The sequence below is a fragment of the Triticum dicoccoides genome, chromosome 2B, assembly GCF_002162155.2.
Source record: "Triticum dicoccoides isolate Atlit2015 ecotype Zavitan chromosome 2B, WEW_v2.0, whole genome shotgun sequence".
Classification (NCBI taxonomy): Eukaryota; Viridiplantae; Streptophyta; class Magnoliopsida; order Poales; family Poaceae; genus Triticum; species Triticum dicoccoides.
This window is the reverse complement of record NC_041383.1, coordinates 728,348,825-728,363,994: the sequence shown is the minus strand read 5'-3', so window position 1 is coordinate 728,363,994 and position 15,170 is coordinate 728,348,825. Positions and strand designations below refer to the sequence as shown.

The following is a 15,170-nucleotide window of genomic DNA, read 5'->3' as shown; positions in this document are numbered from 1 at the left end:
ACAAAGCAAGACATTAAATTTTATCATGATACATGTAATTTGAGTTTGTGGCCTTGTATATAAAAATGGAGGGAGTACTATGTTATGGTGTGAAGCTGGAAGGATACTACTTACTGTTGTGATTGTCATCTCATGTGTTTTAGTTGTTGCTTCGCTAGTGATCTTCCCGAGACAAGTGCAGTGGTCATGGTAAACGCAAATATGTGAATGTGAAAGTGGCTGGACTCAAATTGACTGTTCAACACTTGAACCTTAAATAACAACTGAATTCCACTCAAAAGCTGTAACATTATCGAGACAACACAGGCACCACCAACGTCTAATCCTGGCATACAACCAATCCCTTAGTAGCTTTGCAGTCAGCACTGTTACAATGCAGGTTAAATAACAAAAGGTCTCTGCTTAAGAGAACGAGCGATGTTTCAAGCCAATCTCATATGGATCTCCACGGACACTGTCACCCGGTCCTCAAGATGATGTGCACCCCGCTCTCAGTATCAACCACGTCGCTCATGTCCCCCACCTTCAGAGCAATCACTGCCTTCTCGAAAGGCTTCTGCATCTTGCCCTTCTCGAATGGACCTACGGCCATAAATCGTGAAACGCTAAGTTAGGCCTGATTATGAACGAATTTTTGAATCATAAAGAGAATGACTGAATTGAAGCATCAGGGGTACAATAGAAGACAGTAATGAAGTACTAGTAGTGGAAACTGGAAAGACCACGAGTTTGTCGCGGAAAAAGACAAGACATAACAGTATGATGCACATGGCATTCCTTCATTACAGCATCCAAATAACATAAATCAAGGCAAAACAGATTCTAGACTGCATCCCCGAAATATGATACTCCCTAATAAGTGTCGCAGTTTTGAACTAGCATTTTAATGCAGGGATTGTCTACGTTGTACAGATGTTTCATCCCATACTCCCATGCAAAATAGAGTTTACCTGAACAGGCCTAGAGCAATTCACATTTCTTAGCAATGTAAGATGCAGTTGGTTAAGAACACTAGAAAAAATACTGCGCCAGGAAGAAAAAAATCTAGTGATGTGTGCTATTTTCATGATTTTAGTCCCTTGTGGATGCTGGGTGCATGCAGTGCAAATATGTCAACACAATAAGAACATATTTGAGAACCGAACGTCACTCGTTTGGTGGGGGTGCTCCAGTGACAACACGCCCACCAGGGTTCAACACCTGCATGAGGTGGAATTTGTTTACGCACCACGGACTGACTGGCTGGTGTCCGTCGTACTTCTTTAGAACAATGCCACTGGGTGCTAGTGCCTGGTTGGTCGACTTAAATTTTTTTAACGTTCTTGCTCATAATGGTGCTCAATTGTCCCATTTGATGTTCCAAAATCGATGATTCGATAACCCTAGGAAATTATCAATTATAGAAAAGGTACTGCAGAGAAGCATGCTGTAATTTTGGACAGAACAACTATGAAACACTATACAATTTAAACATGCCACCATGTTCAGTTGGTCAGCTTCTTGTTTTTGGAAAAGTAATATATCACCACGTCTTTATAGTGTATTTTGGTGTGTCCCACAGGCGTGTGTTATCCCTGCAACATTCCACAATATTCATGCAGGTAGGAATCTCAGCTAAAAAATGACCTGGCTAAGGGCAGGCTCAAAAGGCAGCCTGGACATTGGAATTATAACATACATAAAGCATGTACTACCAGTTTTTACATATAGTTGCAGGCAACAAAAAAATCAGAGAAAACAAGGAAACCTTAGCAATTATTATTAACAAAACTCATAGAAAGAGCAAATTAGGGAACTAACTGGAGTAAATCATCCTGAGTTGGTTAACGCGACCATTATTTGTTCTAGTGGATATAAGTACTTACCTAATCACTGAAAGGTCAAAAAAAAATATGACAGGAACAGAGAGATATTAATTGGTCAGTTCAAATACAATAGACATGGGTACCAACAACTAACCGACTTGCAGTGGACTAAGATAACAGAGAGACATCAATTGGTCAGTTCGAATACAACAGACTTGGGTGCCAACAACGAACCGCCTTATAGTGGGCTAAGATTAGATAAAGAGAGAGATATTAATTGGTCAGTTCCAATATAACAGACATGGGTACTGACAACAAACCGCCTTATAGTGGGGCTAAGAAGCCAACAGAACTTGTAGAATGCTTAAAGAGTTGAAGAGGGAACATCTGGCATTCATCCATAGTTGCACACAATTGAAGCTACTCCTGCATAACAACTCAGATTATTGCCTGAATTATAGTGCATCTCTCAGTCAGAGATGCAGCACTCCAGTGAGGCTGTATGGGACCAGCCAACATATCCAGGTTATGTAACACGCCACGCAAGCTAGTTTTGCCAAATTCTGATCAGCATTCCACACACCAAGCGCCACCGACACCCCCAAATTGGCCACACCCAGAAGCAAATCCACACAAACATGGCACATAGCGCGCGCGCACCAGCAAATCGGGCGGGCAGGGGGGGGAGGGGGCACTGACCGAGGTCGCCGCCGCGCTTGGCGGAGTTGCAGTCGGAGTTGTCGCGGGCGGCGGCGTCGAACTGGAGCTCCCCGGCGGCGATCTGGTCGCGGAGGGCGCGGGCGAGGTCGGCGGCGTCGTCGCGGGTGGTGGCGGAGATGGCGACGCCGTCGGGGTCCCGCCACGAGGCCTTGCGCCGGGACCCCTCGTGCTTGATCAGGATGTGCGACGCCCGCATCGTCTCCCTCTTCCCCTTGCCCCCGTCCCCGGGGCGCCCCGGCTTCTGCTGCTGCCGCTGCGGCTGGTGGGGGTTGCGGTCCCGGGAGCCGGAGGAGGGGTGCTCCGCGCGGCGGCGCTTGCTGTCGGCGCCCGCGGCCGCGTCCTGCCCGCCCGGCCGCTTCCGGGCCGCGTCGCCGTCTCCGGCGGCCGCGGCCGGGGCGGGGGCGGGGGCGTCGGTCCCTATCTTGGCGTCGCGGCGGGCCACTGCGGCAGAAGGAGAGCGGAGACGCTTGGGTGGGTCGGGGGTTTGGATTTCGGTTCCCGTTTCTGAAGCTCTTCTTGGTCTGTCGTGTCGTCAGGGTCGCCGTGCCCATTATTATAGCATAGCAGGAGGAGGCTTGACCTCAACCTCAACCTTAAACTGTCTGCCCGACCAATTTTGGGAACAAAAACATTCTACTTTGCTGCATTTTTATACTGACGAAAACGACACATGAGGCGACAACAGAGAATGTAGCTCCAGATCCAGATCCAGGTACGCGAAAAAAGCCCTATCTGCATAGCATTTGTGTACATATATATAGGGTTATGCAACAGAGCAACTGACATAGAGAGTGCAGTGAGTGATGCTGAGCAGGGCACCCACCATTGCCAACAAAGATCCACACCTGTCAAACTACTCCCTCCGTTCCTAAATATTTATCTTTTTAGAGATTTCAAATAGACTACCACATACGGATGTATATAAACATATTTTAGAGTGTAGATTCACTCATTTTTCTCCGTATGTAGTCCCTCGCTGAAATCTCTAGAAAGACAAATATTTAGGAAAGGAGGGAGTAGTTGTAAATGAATCTACAATTGACAACCCAAATCCTAACATTTACACTGGTGTTGAGACATCAGGCTCTCTCTATAATGCGCATCATCACAAACAAGCACTGGAAGTAGCAATCGCACAGCAAACTGCCTGGGGGTTCTTCAGCATTTGGGAAAGATGATGATAACACCACACAAAACGCTGGTAAATCTAAATCCCCTACCAAAATACACTGTCAAAAAATCAGCCTACAATTAACTAAGGAAGGCACTACTGTGTTCAGAACAGCAATCTAGCTTAATCTTGCTCTCTGCTTTATTTTGATTTTCCAGACGCATCCTGATCAGTGAGTTGGCCTACTGGTCTGCTTGGATGCAGTCGTTCAAGACTTGCATGCCGTTCTCGCTCATCTGCTGTACTTCTGAAGGCGATAGGATCCGGATGCATCGCACGCAGTTGATGAATTCCCTGCCAAGATTCAGAGGAGCACAATACGGTCAGTGAGTGAGTGAGTGAGTGAAGAATTCCTAAGAACTGTACTCACTCTGTAAAGAAATATAGAAGTGTTTAGATTACTATTTTAGTGATCAAAACACTCTTATATTTCTTTACGGAGGGAGTACTACATTAGGACATGGATTAACCCAAGGGATGTGTTATGCTGGATTTTGTCAAGAAACAGAGCTGCAGATACTTACTCCCATGGATCGTCGCCAACAAGAAGCACATCGTTTTCGTAGTCGACGTACACTAGCTTCCAGTCTGAACTTGCAGGGTGCTCGAGCTTCCCCTGGAGCCCAAACATGGATGCGATGGCTGATCTCAGCTCACGGTAATCTCTATACCGCGTGACATCGATAGATCTTCCAACAGATCCTAGCTTTTGAACCTGCTTGTCATGGATCAGAAGATAACATTAGCATAAGCAAAAGCTTGAAGTTACAATCTCATTATCAGAGAAGTTTCAGCAAATGCTGCCTACTTGGAAGTGTTGTAGTACCATACCTTTGTGTATGTCCGCACCGGTGGTTTCAACGGCTTTGCGCTTCGGTCAATGCTGTACTCTGCTGCATCCATGCTGCATGATGATGTGCCCCTGGAACTGTTATGGATCTCTGGCAGAGACAAAACCTGAGACTCCTTCAAACTTGGCAACTTCGAGTACATTCCCAGATTAAAGCCCTCGGTAGTCTGTGGTTGAGAGCAAGAAGAGATGTTATTCATTCCTCTTTGAATGGATTCCATGTGACTTCCACTATCATCTTCAGAGAAGCTCATTTGTACATATGAGTTGGATGTGCTCGGTACGTTGCTTCCGTCGTGGTGGACATCCAGATTTTGCATCTCAGGTGACAGAAATGTTAGTGAATGCAGATCCGGGCTGCCGATGAAGTCTTGTATGGAATTGGGGAAGCAGTCTGAGAGGCAAGAATTCTGAAAAGTCTCCAGAGTATCAGTATTTATTGTGGAACCTATATTAGCAGATGGACTGAAGATGTTCTCTGATGCACTAACTGACTGAATCCCATTGGAGTCTTGGTAATAGGGAGGCTGAACCATCCAATCCAGACCATCGAAGAACTGCGAAAAAGACGCCTGGTTGGGAAATGAGTTAACTGACTTCCCTCCATCAGGTGATATTGATGATTCCAACTTTGGTGGTGACACTAGTTCATTTTGTTCGACCTGCTGACACTGCAGCTGTCCAGCAAAATCACCATGAGTAAGTGCACCAGATGAACCTTCATTGTTACCACAGTTAACATGTTTGGTGTCACAACTGACTAGTTCTGCTTCTGAAACATGTTGTTGGTCATCGCAAAACCGTGAAGGTGCCGAAGAAAGTTCAGAATTCTCTGAAATGGTTTTGTGAGATGAGCCTTTCTTGCTCCTCCGAGGCTTGACTCTAGGCTCACCCTTGCCATTTTGCTCTGAAATGCTTTGACTTGGAGATTTATCTGTGTTTCTTGGCTCTCTTCCTGCAACATGTAGCTCCGACGCAGAAACTGAATCAGTGGCAGGCTGAACTTCACAGCTTTCTGAATTGCCTCTCTGCATCTTAGGAGCATGCAGCTGCTGCTGCTGGGCTTCATTGGAAGGCATGCTTTCTGGCTTTATTGAACCAATGGGATGACCAAATGTTGAAGGAGGCATGTAGTTTTGCTTGACATTTTGAATAATACTAGAATAAGAGGACTGGTGACAACTGAGTGGAGTCCCTATGTTTTGGCCAGATTGATTCAGAAACATCATCATAGCCAATTCTGATCCAACGGCGGGCATATGCTGCAAGTTACCATATGGATTTCCAGGTGCCCTTTGAAATGGTGACATATTTACAGATGCAATATCTAGCCCAGGCACTGCAAGTAAAAAAAAAGGGTTAGTTTCCAACTTACGAAATGGTACAACAAATATTTTCAGACTCAGTCACTACCCCAGGTACTGCAAGTAATAAAGCATGGTTGAGAAGTACCTCCATAACCAGGCAGGCATTGTCGCTTCGAATTCAATGATGCGGAAGGGAACACTATAGTGTTCTCCGGAGTTTCAATGTCCCATATGCTCACACGCTCGGGTCTTTCTCCGTATCCATGTTCATCCCATTCAATCTGTTAATGCAATGTACATAAGGATGGCTACATGATGATAGGCAGGTAGGTTCATTCAAGTTTTTTGGAAGGAAAGCAAGGCACCTGCAAGTTGCGCCATTTGGAGTTGGGCCATCTCATCGGATCAGAGTCGCTAACTCCCACAATTGTACCAGTGTATCTGTCAAACAGATACATTTTTATTCAGATATGATGCAGAACAACTTCACCGAGCATACACATTGAAAGATGGTGCTAAACCTTCATAAGTGAATGGTATATTGCATTATACTACTACTCAATATTCTAGAGGTGGCTTGATATGGTCATTTTTCTCAAAGATGAAAGTGAGAAAGATTTGCAGAACAAGTAATTTAAACTTGAAAGCATGACAGTATATATTGCCTTCTAACATCAGTTGCAGTTTACTGGAGTAGAATACAGAGCATCAAATCAAAAGCAGAAAAAATATGCTATCTGCCTATGACAAAGTATTTAGTTCTAGTTAGTGGACAAACCTGCGCTTGCTTGACTCCTCTGTCTCAAACATCATAGCCATTCTCATGCCAACTGATTGCTGGATATAGTTGGCCTTATTATACCTCGCAACAGGAACTACAAACGGCGATGGGCTCGTTCTGAAGAGATTTCAAGAGCGTATATATGTTAAAATATGCCACCAGTAAACCATATGAACTGGCAGGCAAAATGGAGATGGAGAAAGATTTTGTACCTAGGATTGTAGTAAATGGTAAATGAACTACCACTTGATGCAGCATGAGCTGCAGCAGCCAGAACACCGATGTGCATGCTATCAGTGGACAGAACCGAAGATGACAATGCTGTTTGCTGATTGGTGGCACGCCTAACACCGACAAGTAGTTGTGACTTCTCATCCCTGAAACCAGTAACTTTTGTCAGGAATGGACGTTCGGTTCTCACAAATTCACCGAGTGGAAATCCTTTAGGTAATATAAGTTGTTCCCAGTCTGGTTGAGTAAAGGTTTGGTGTCTGCCACATAGCATCATAGCACTAATCAGGGTAGCTTAAATGTGTAAGTTCAGTACAGCTACGTCTGCATGAAAAAATTGAATTCAGCAAGTTGGAAATGTCTGTAAACAGATAGTAGAAAGACCAATAAGTAATCGATTAATATAGTACATTTGTTACATCTTAATAACATGCACATAATTTGAGATTGATTCTACACTTTAACCAACATTGTAGCCCCTAAATATGATGGCAGTTCAATGCAGGAACTGTCTCCATAATCCATATGGTTCGTTCCATCCAATAATTAAGAGTTCACACCAATACCATAGTCTGAACCTTTTCAGATGCAGTAGTGCAAGATGCATTTGGTTAAGATCCCAAAAATATTCATACTAGTGTATCATACAAGTTGGGTCCATGCATATACCTGATAAATAAGACAGAATCCCCTGCTTTAAGCCGTTTTGCGCCGACAAAGAGGCTCCATCCAGTCGTTAGAAGATGTCGCTTCGGCTGCCCTGCAAGAAGCACCAAATGAAGAAACTTTTAGAAGACAGTGACCCAGGACACCCAAATTATATACCCTTGAATGAATGAACAAGTTAAAAGCAGGTCAAACAGCATTCGACCCTACCACGATAAATGTGACGAAACGTCCACATGTTATCATGCAAATCTCGCACGATAAGCTCCTGGTTCGGAGGTTGCATCGAGTAATCCTGCAAGTCCAAAGACATAACCTATGCATGAGCTGAAGCATTCACAATGAATAACCAAGTAGGTAAATGAAAATGTGGACAAGATGCTGATGTATACCAGCTGTGGGAACAGCTTCTCGGCGGCTCTTCGCGGCACCGAGAAACCGCCGTGCGTGCTCGTATCGCTCGCGGTCAAATTCTTGCAGAAATACTCGGCTGGATGCTTGCTCTTGGCATAGCTTCCGAGAGACGGGATCGGGAACACGTCGGTTTCCTGAAATTGACAGGATCTTCGAATCAGGTGTGACAGTTTTACACTTTCAGTGAACACTGTAGAGAAAATACAGTTCAGCATGTTCTGAATTTTTCACCAAGCTCCATTTCCGACAGTACTTACAGAGTTCACTGGTTGAAGAGTCATCTGCGCGTAGACCTCGTCAGTGTCCTTGTCGGCCTGTGCAAAATACAAGCATTCATCAGGCTGCATAGGCAGCTGAACCTGAAGATGAACCCTACACCTGACCTGAACCTGAAGATGAACAATGTAAACTTACATGCATGGTGATGTTGTGGACTTGGCACAGCAGCTGCGACGGCAGGCTCGGGTAGTTCGGGATCCGAGAGTTGGGTGTCTTCTTGGTGGTGGCCGCGACCTGGCAGATCAAGAAAAACTTGAGCAATCCATGCATGAAGTCATCAGGTGATCTAAAACAGTTGAGAGCAGAGCAGGACTGTTGATGCAGTAGAAGGATTCAGACGGACCTGCTCGCTGTGGCCCTGGGGGAAGTAGTAGACGAGGCTCCCGCGCTGCGGCAGGCAGACGAGCGGGCCGGCGCAGGCGTGCCAGAGCTCCGAGTTGATCACCTTCTTGGCGCCCTGCGCCTCCCCCATGAGCTGCATTTCGTCGAGCAGCGCCGCCGCGTTCCTCAGCACGCCGAACGCCGGCAGCTGCTGCTGCTGCTTCTCCTGCGAGGCCGCCGCCATGTGTCTCCCCCGACCAAATCCAAGCTAAAGAGTCGCTGCTGAATCGAGCTCGAGCTTGAGCTGGGTGCACCGACTGGCAAACGAGCAGCTTAATAGCCAGACTTCGCCATTGATCAATCAATCAATCACAGATTCTCGGAGATCAGAGTGCCTGCAGGTCGTCGCAAGAGAAGCAGAGGATGCCTGTCAGTTCAGTGTGTGTGAGCAAGCAAGCAAGCAAGCAGGCAGGCAGGAGTATGTATGCAAGAAGGCCCCAAAAAAATGCGTTCGGAATGGCGAGCTAGTAGCAGTAGCAGGAAGCTAGAGTGAGAGCTCGGGTTGGGTCCGCATGGCTGGCTGAAAACCCGCCCCTGCCTCACTTTCCCGAGAAAGAAGGGAAGGCGGCTTTTGTGTTTTCACGCGACGCGAGAGCCGAGAGCCGACAGGGGCTGGAGCTAGGCGCAGAGCAAAATGGCGCCGGGAATCTTGCTATACATACTAGTAGAGCTTAGGTGCTCGACGGAATGCCGTCTCCTGGGAAGCGAGCTCGCGGCGGCCTGGAGCATGGCGTGGCGTGGGGTGGGGTCGAACAAGGGGAACGCCCCACCCTTCCTATCCTATAGGATCACTGCTAGAACTAGTCCTTTAAGCAGGCGAGGCGAGCGCGAGGCGTGGGGTGTGAGGCATTTCACAAGAGTGAGAAGACGACGAAACCCCATGCAGCAGGTGCGGTGAGCCCGTGTGGAGAACGCCGCAGACTTCCGACTCCATTTCCAAGAGCCGAAGCATAGGTCGCCGGCGGCATTGGAAGCTAGCACTAACCGGTGGAGAGTCGATAGGAGGTAATCGGAGAAATGGGGGGGAGAAGGAGAGGTGGAGAACCTACCTTGTCCCGCAGAAGCAGAGCGCCAACAATGTCTCCGAGGAGGAAGGCACGGACGGGCCGGGCAAGTGCAAGTGCCGGAGCGAGCGTAATAAGAGGAGGGGCTGGGGCTGGGGGCGCTCTGCCTCTGATAAAGGCGAGGCGAGGCGATGCAAAGCAAAGCGGTGGAGTGGAGGGTGTGGTGCACTGGTGCTAGGCAGGCAGAGGCAGGCCCGGGAGCACGCGCGGAGGAGCCCTACCTCCCGGGCCGCGGACGCGGTGGTGGCGGTACGGTGTAGAGTGAGGTGTAGTAGGATGTAGGATGGGCCTGGGCGGGGCAGTAGTAGAGTGAGTAGAGGGCAATGATACATACTACTACATACGGTGTGCGCCTTTTGCTGCTTCTTCTCGCTCCCCTCCCTTGCCAACAATGGGAATGGGATAAAGATGCCGACCTTTCGAGGGCGGAAGCCATCAGGCATCAGCCATGATTCCTCATTCGCGCAGGCGCTCCGTGCCCCAACCCAACCCAAACCCCCAAAAAAAACTCAAAAAAAATAAAAACTCTCTCTCTCTCTCTCGCCCTTGCTTTGCTTTGCCTCTTTTTTACGGCTGGCTTGATCCCCACTGGCCACCGGGCAGCTGAACAGAGGTGAGGGAGGCTGGCGTGGTGGTGCTACGCGCCTGTGGCTCGGCCTGCGACTACGTACGTATTGCCACCGAGGGAGGCGTGGGGCAGTGGCTCCATTACGCACTGCACGGCTTGCAGATGGATGGGAGGCCGAGCTAGCGGCACACGGAGAGAAACCAAACGGGGGTATTTCGTACGTACCTCACCGGACGACCCGTCGTCCGTCCGTCACACCACGTCTAGCCGCCGTCCGGCGCACGCGGTGATGCCGTCACTTGTCCGGCGTGTAGACTGGCCACCGGTCCACCGTGTCTGTGCGTGTGCGCGCGCGCCCTGCGGACCGCTGGGTTTGCGAGTGAGACTCTGGTTTCTGGATGGGATTGATGTGCCGATAGTACGTACATGGACCTCGGCGATACTGCTCCAGCGGCAAATCGTGGGTGCTACGCCTGTGGCGCGAGCGTGGTGCCGCTTCGACGTGACCCTTCGAGGGGGCGGTTCTACAGGCTCGTAATACGCTGGGACTACGTCACCTTCACAGCTGCTAGTAGAGGAGATCAAGCGGATGCTTAGTTGGTTCAAGAGGTAAATACACCACAAGTCACAAAACTTGCACGTGACGATCAATTTGGTGCATAAACTTGTAAAATACATGTTTCTGGTCATCTAACTTGTCTTTCCGTTCATATACGGTGCTTTCTACCGTATCATGTGCACGCTTGGCTTGCCAATGTGGCATGGGCCCATTGTCAGTGGCTGATGCAGTGGGTAATCCGCATGCATTGTTTTTTTTTAAAGCACCCTTGCATTTTATTTATTTATGCTGAAAATCCTTAAATAAAATGAAAAGTGCTAGAGCGGCAACAGGATTCAAACACATGACCTGCTATGATTCGCCTCGCTTAAATAGCCACTTGACCTCCTTACTGTTGACGTTTATAGAGCACAATTAGCGTTATATAAGATAAACCGTACGAGTTAAAGTAGAAACCAAACGAGAAAAGGGAATATAGTATTTTGGACAAATCATCTAATTTTTTGTTTGAATTCAAATAATTTAAAATTTGAAAATAACGATAAAAGGAAATATAGTGCCCAATGAATGTACGTATTTTTTGGGGACAAATCAACAAAAATTTGCTTGAATTTGAATAGTTTTAAATTTGAAAATCTAGATAAAATAAAATATGGGTCAGAATGAATGTACGCAATTTTTTTCGGACAAATCAACTAATTTTTATTTGAATTTTAATAATCTACATAAAATAAATATAGTTCATAATGAATGTACTTAAGTTTCTTTCAAACAGATCAACGGAAATTTTGTTCAAATTCAAATAATTTTAAATTGGAAAATATAGGTAAAAGAAAACATAGGTCAGAATGAATGCATGTATATTTTTTACGGAATAAATAAATAAATTTTATTTGAATTCAAATAATTTTAGATTAAAAAATCTAGACAAAAGAAAATATAGCGCAGAATGAATGTACGTAATTTTATTTCAAACAATTCATCTGAAAATTTGTTTGAATCTGAATAACTGTAAATTTGAAACTCTAGAGAAATGAAAATATATTCAGAATGTGCACTTCTATTTTGGAGGTGACATACCTTAGTAGTCGAAATGAAATACCAAGTACAATCAGCTGTGGTGGATAGGTTCCATTACAATAGGTCGTTGGTTAGAACTCGCCCGTCCCATTTTTTCCAGCCTAATATATTTATAATTTACACTGCCGTAGGACCCAGTGGACAACTATTGTTGGAGTGCTTTTGTACAAAGTAAAAAAATGAGCGTGTTTCTGGAAAAAAAAACATCACGTGCACTAGCCACTGACAATGGGCCCAATATATTTACAACTTTACACCGATAGTGGGACCCGGCGACAACTATTGTTGGACTGCTTTTGTACAAAGTGGAAAATTGAGGGTGTTTTTGAAAAAAAAAACATCGGCCCTGGCCATGTTGGTGTGCCATGTAGGCAGCGAATATACCCACGTACGGATAATGTGACCGTATTTGCACGTCCGCATAAGTTAGATGACCAGAAACACGTATTTTGCAAGTTTGTGTATCAAACTGACCGTCACACGCAAGTTCTAAGACTTCTAGTGTATTTACCTCTTGGTTCAACGATGTGAAACTGTCATGGGTATGAGGGCTGCTAATAACACCCCACACAAGTTAGCTAAGGTACGGACATGAGAAGAGTTATGTAAGGTTAGGCTAATGGTGCCTCCAGATTTTGTGTTAGATGTGGTCTTTGATAAGATCCCAGACTGTTCTGAAATAAAGCGGTATGTGTTACCCTAAAAAAAGATACCGGGTGTATGGCATTGCGTGACAAGTGCCCAATCCCCATGACAGGGCACTGGAACAAACTTCCCCTGTCGGGGTTTTTTCTATGCACACAACCATATATTGGCAAATCTGTATTATTAAAGTCCAAGTATCAAGCACCAGAAGTACACAAATACTCCCTACATTCCATAATGTAAGGCGTTTTTTTGACACTACATCATCGGTGGGCGTGTGGAGGTCTGTCTCCGGCAGATCTGTATTATCCCCTTAGGACTCTTTTCCCCTTAACGATGTTGTATTACCGAGAGGGCCCAGAGATATCTCTTCGTCATACGGAGTGACAAATTTCAGTCACGATCCATGCCAACCCAACAGACACCTTCAGAGATACCTGTAGAGCATGAAGTGACGTTTGATAGAAAAAAGTATTCCTCCGGTATCTGGGAGTGGCATGATCTCATGGTGTAAGGAACTGATACTTGACATCAAGAAATCCGTATGATTATCCTAATGATGTGATCCAATTATCCTAATGACAACTCATGTCTATGGTTAGGAAACCATAACCATCTTTGATCAACGAGCTAGTCTAGTAGAGGCTTACTAGGGGTGTAGTTTATATATCCACACATGTATTTAAGTTTCCAGACAATACAATTCTAGCATGAATAATAAACATTTATTATGAACGAGAAATATGATAATAACCAAATTATTATTGCCTCTAAGGCATATATCCAATAGTTTCCACCACCAGACGAATGGGCTCGCAACGAACTCTGGATCGTAGTTGACAACCACAACATCCTTGGCCTTGGAAGGTCTCATCTTCGCCTCCTCTCTCGCCAGCCTCCATCATACCTCTTTGTCCAACTCCTCGACAAACATATCCTCCTCCTCGGTAGTGGACAGAGAAGAGACAGGTGGCTCCAGCGGAGAAAAATGAGGAGGCGGGGAGCAAAAGACGACAAGGAGGTGACGGTAGTGTAAGGTGGGGAGGCCGGTGGTGGTGGGGTAGTCTATGATGGGGAGGCCAGTGGTGGTGGGGGAAACCCTATTAGGAGAAGGAGAAGAAATCAAGAGCGATAGAGGAGTCATGGGGTCGATACCAAACATGAGAGGAGTATGGCGGTGGGGAGAAAAAGGAGTGCAGTAAGAGAAACATTGATATGTGGAGTTAGGGATTCTGTTTTGGGCCTCTTTGCCACCATTGGCCAACCAAGATTAGGCTCGTCATTAGTATGCATAATAATATAGACAAAATAAATTAGCCATGTCATTCATATCAAATCTGGAGTGGTAATAAGATCAGCAATGACCATCTAACTTTTGATGAATTTTTCTTCAGATGTTGGTTTGCTTTTGAACTTACCACTAACCGTCAATTTCTGTGGCCACCATTGTCATTGGTACCAATGATGGTCCTTCCGTAAACCATCAACGATGTTGTTTTTGCACTAGTGCAACATGTGCATAGACAAACAAATGTTATTAACTACAAAATCATGTGGTATAGAAAACTATAGACCAATATGTGAAATCAATATGAAGACTGACTTACACATATCGATGAGCACATATTTTTACATAAGCATAATCAGCAAACATAAGACACTAAAAGGCACTCCCTCCGATCCAAAATAAGTGTAGTAGTTTTGAACCAAGCTTGAACTAACCTTAGTTCAAAACCACGACACTTATTTTGGATTGGATGTAGTATTAAAATTTCATAATTAAACAATAGCAACCATCAAATCATCTCATAAAAATGTTCTGTTAACATGTTGTAAGTCCATAATTTATATTTTATCGATAAATATGATAACCATATTAGAAAGGATCGGATTATCCTAAAACATTGTGTATCAACAATACTATAGAGTACCACATGCTACCTAGCAGAACTGGGTTGGACCGTGTTTGGTTGTCAAAAATCTCTTAACGTATGCTATAACAACTGATGCAAAAATGGTTTCGCTCGGCGCTGGTAGAAAAAAAAAATTGCTCATCAAAATTTCACGATGTGCTCAATTTCGGACATTTAGTGTGAAAAAGACCATCTACTGTACTCAACTGGGTAACAAGGTATGCATTGTTCAATACACGGTAGGGTGTCCCTTTCTACCAACATTGCAATTATTTTCATATGAGATTGATAGATGCAGGTGGATAGTGAAGGAAATATGCCCTAGAGGCAATAATAAAGTTGTTATTTTATGTTTCCTTATTCATGATAAATGATTATTATTGAATTAACCGGAAACTTAATACATGTGTGAATACATAGACAAAACTATGTGTCCCTAGTATGCTTCTACTAGACTAGCTCGTTGATCAAAGATGGTTAAGTTTCCTAGACATGGGCATGAGTTTTCATTTGATAAACGGGATCACATCATTAGTGGAATGATGTGATGGATAAGACCCATCCGTTAGCTTAGCATAATGATCATTCAGTTTTATCGTTACTCCTTTCTTCGTGTCAAATATATATTCCTCCGACTATGAGATTATGCAACTCTCGGACACCGGAGGAATGCCTTATGTGCTATCAAACATCACAACATAACTGGGTGACTATAAAGATGCTCTACAGGTATCTC

General features: G+C 45.2%; 1 protein-coding gene and 1 pseudogene across 4 annotated transcripts; both read right to left on the bottom strand.

Annotated features, from left to right (window-relative positions):
- Positions 1-204: 204 nt before the first annotated feature.
- On the bottom strand, positions 205-3,091 carry LOC119365913 (annotated as a pseudogene).
- Positions 3,092-3,613: 522 nt separating this feature from the next.
- Positions 3,614-9,781, bottom strand: LOC119365912 (auxin response factor 11-like). Of its 4 annotated transcripts, none has more exons than XM_037631563.1 (14): positions 9,655-9,781; positions 8,568-8,940; positions 8,360-8,458; positions 8,203-8,259; positions 7,924-8,079; positions 7,742-7,826; positions 7,535-7,625; positions 6,847-7,011; positions 6,632-6,751; positions 6,219-6,294; positions 5,999-6,134; positions 4,528-5,885; positions 4,221-4,411; positions 3,614-3,990 (listed from the first exon to the last, which is right to left on the bottom strand). In XM_037631563.1, the coding sequence occupies exons 2-14, from the start codon at positions 8,787-8,789 to the stop codon at positions 3,879-3,881; spliced, it is 2,868 nt and encodes a 955-aa protein (XP_037487460.1). In that variant the 5' UTR covers positions 8,790-8,940; positions 9,655-9,781; the 3' UTR covers positions 3,614-3,878. The 4 variants fall into 4 exon arrangements, with proteins under 4 accessions (XP_037487460.1, XP_037487461.1, XP_037487462.1 ...); XM_037631564.1 differs by having other exon boundaries at positions 8,568-8,972; positions 9,655-9,746; XM_037631565.1 differs by lacking the exon at positions 9,655-9,781 and having other exon boundaries at positions 7,745-7,826; positions 8,568-9,392.
- Positions 9,782-15,170: the final 5,389 nt, after the last annotated feature.

Excerpts from the sequence above, each read along its gene's own strand:
- LOC119365912 (XM_037631563.1), bottom strand. The coding sequence starts at position 8,789 with ATGGCGGCGGCCTCGCAGGAGAAGCAGCAGCAGCAGCTGCCGGCGTTC. Across the intron at positions 8,080-8,202 it reads CTCTTCAACCAGTGAACTCT|GAAACCGACGTGTTCCCGAT; the intron begins GTAAGTACTGTC and ends TGTCAATTTCAG. Across the intron at positions 3,991-4,220 it reads GTTGGCGACGATCCATGGGA|GGAATTCATCAACTGCGTGC; the intron begins GTAAGTATCTGC and ends GAATCTTGGCAG.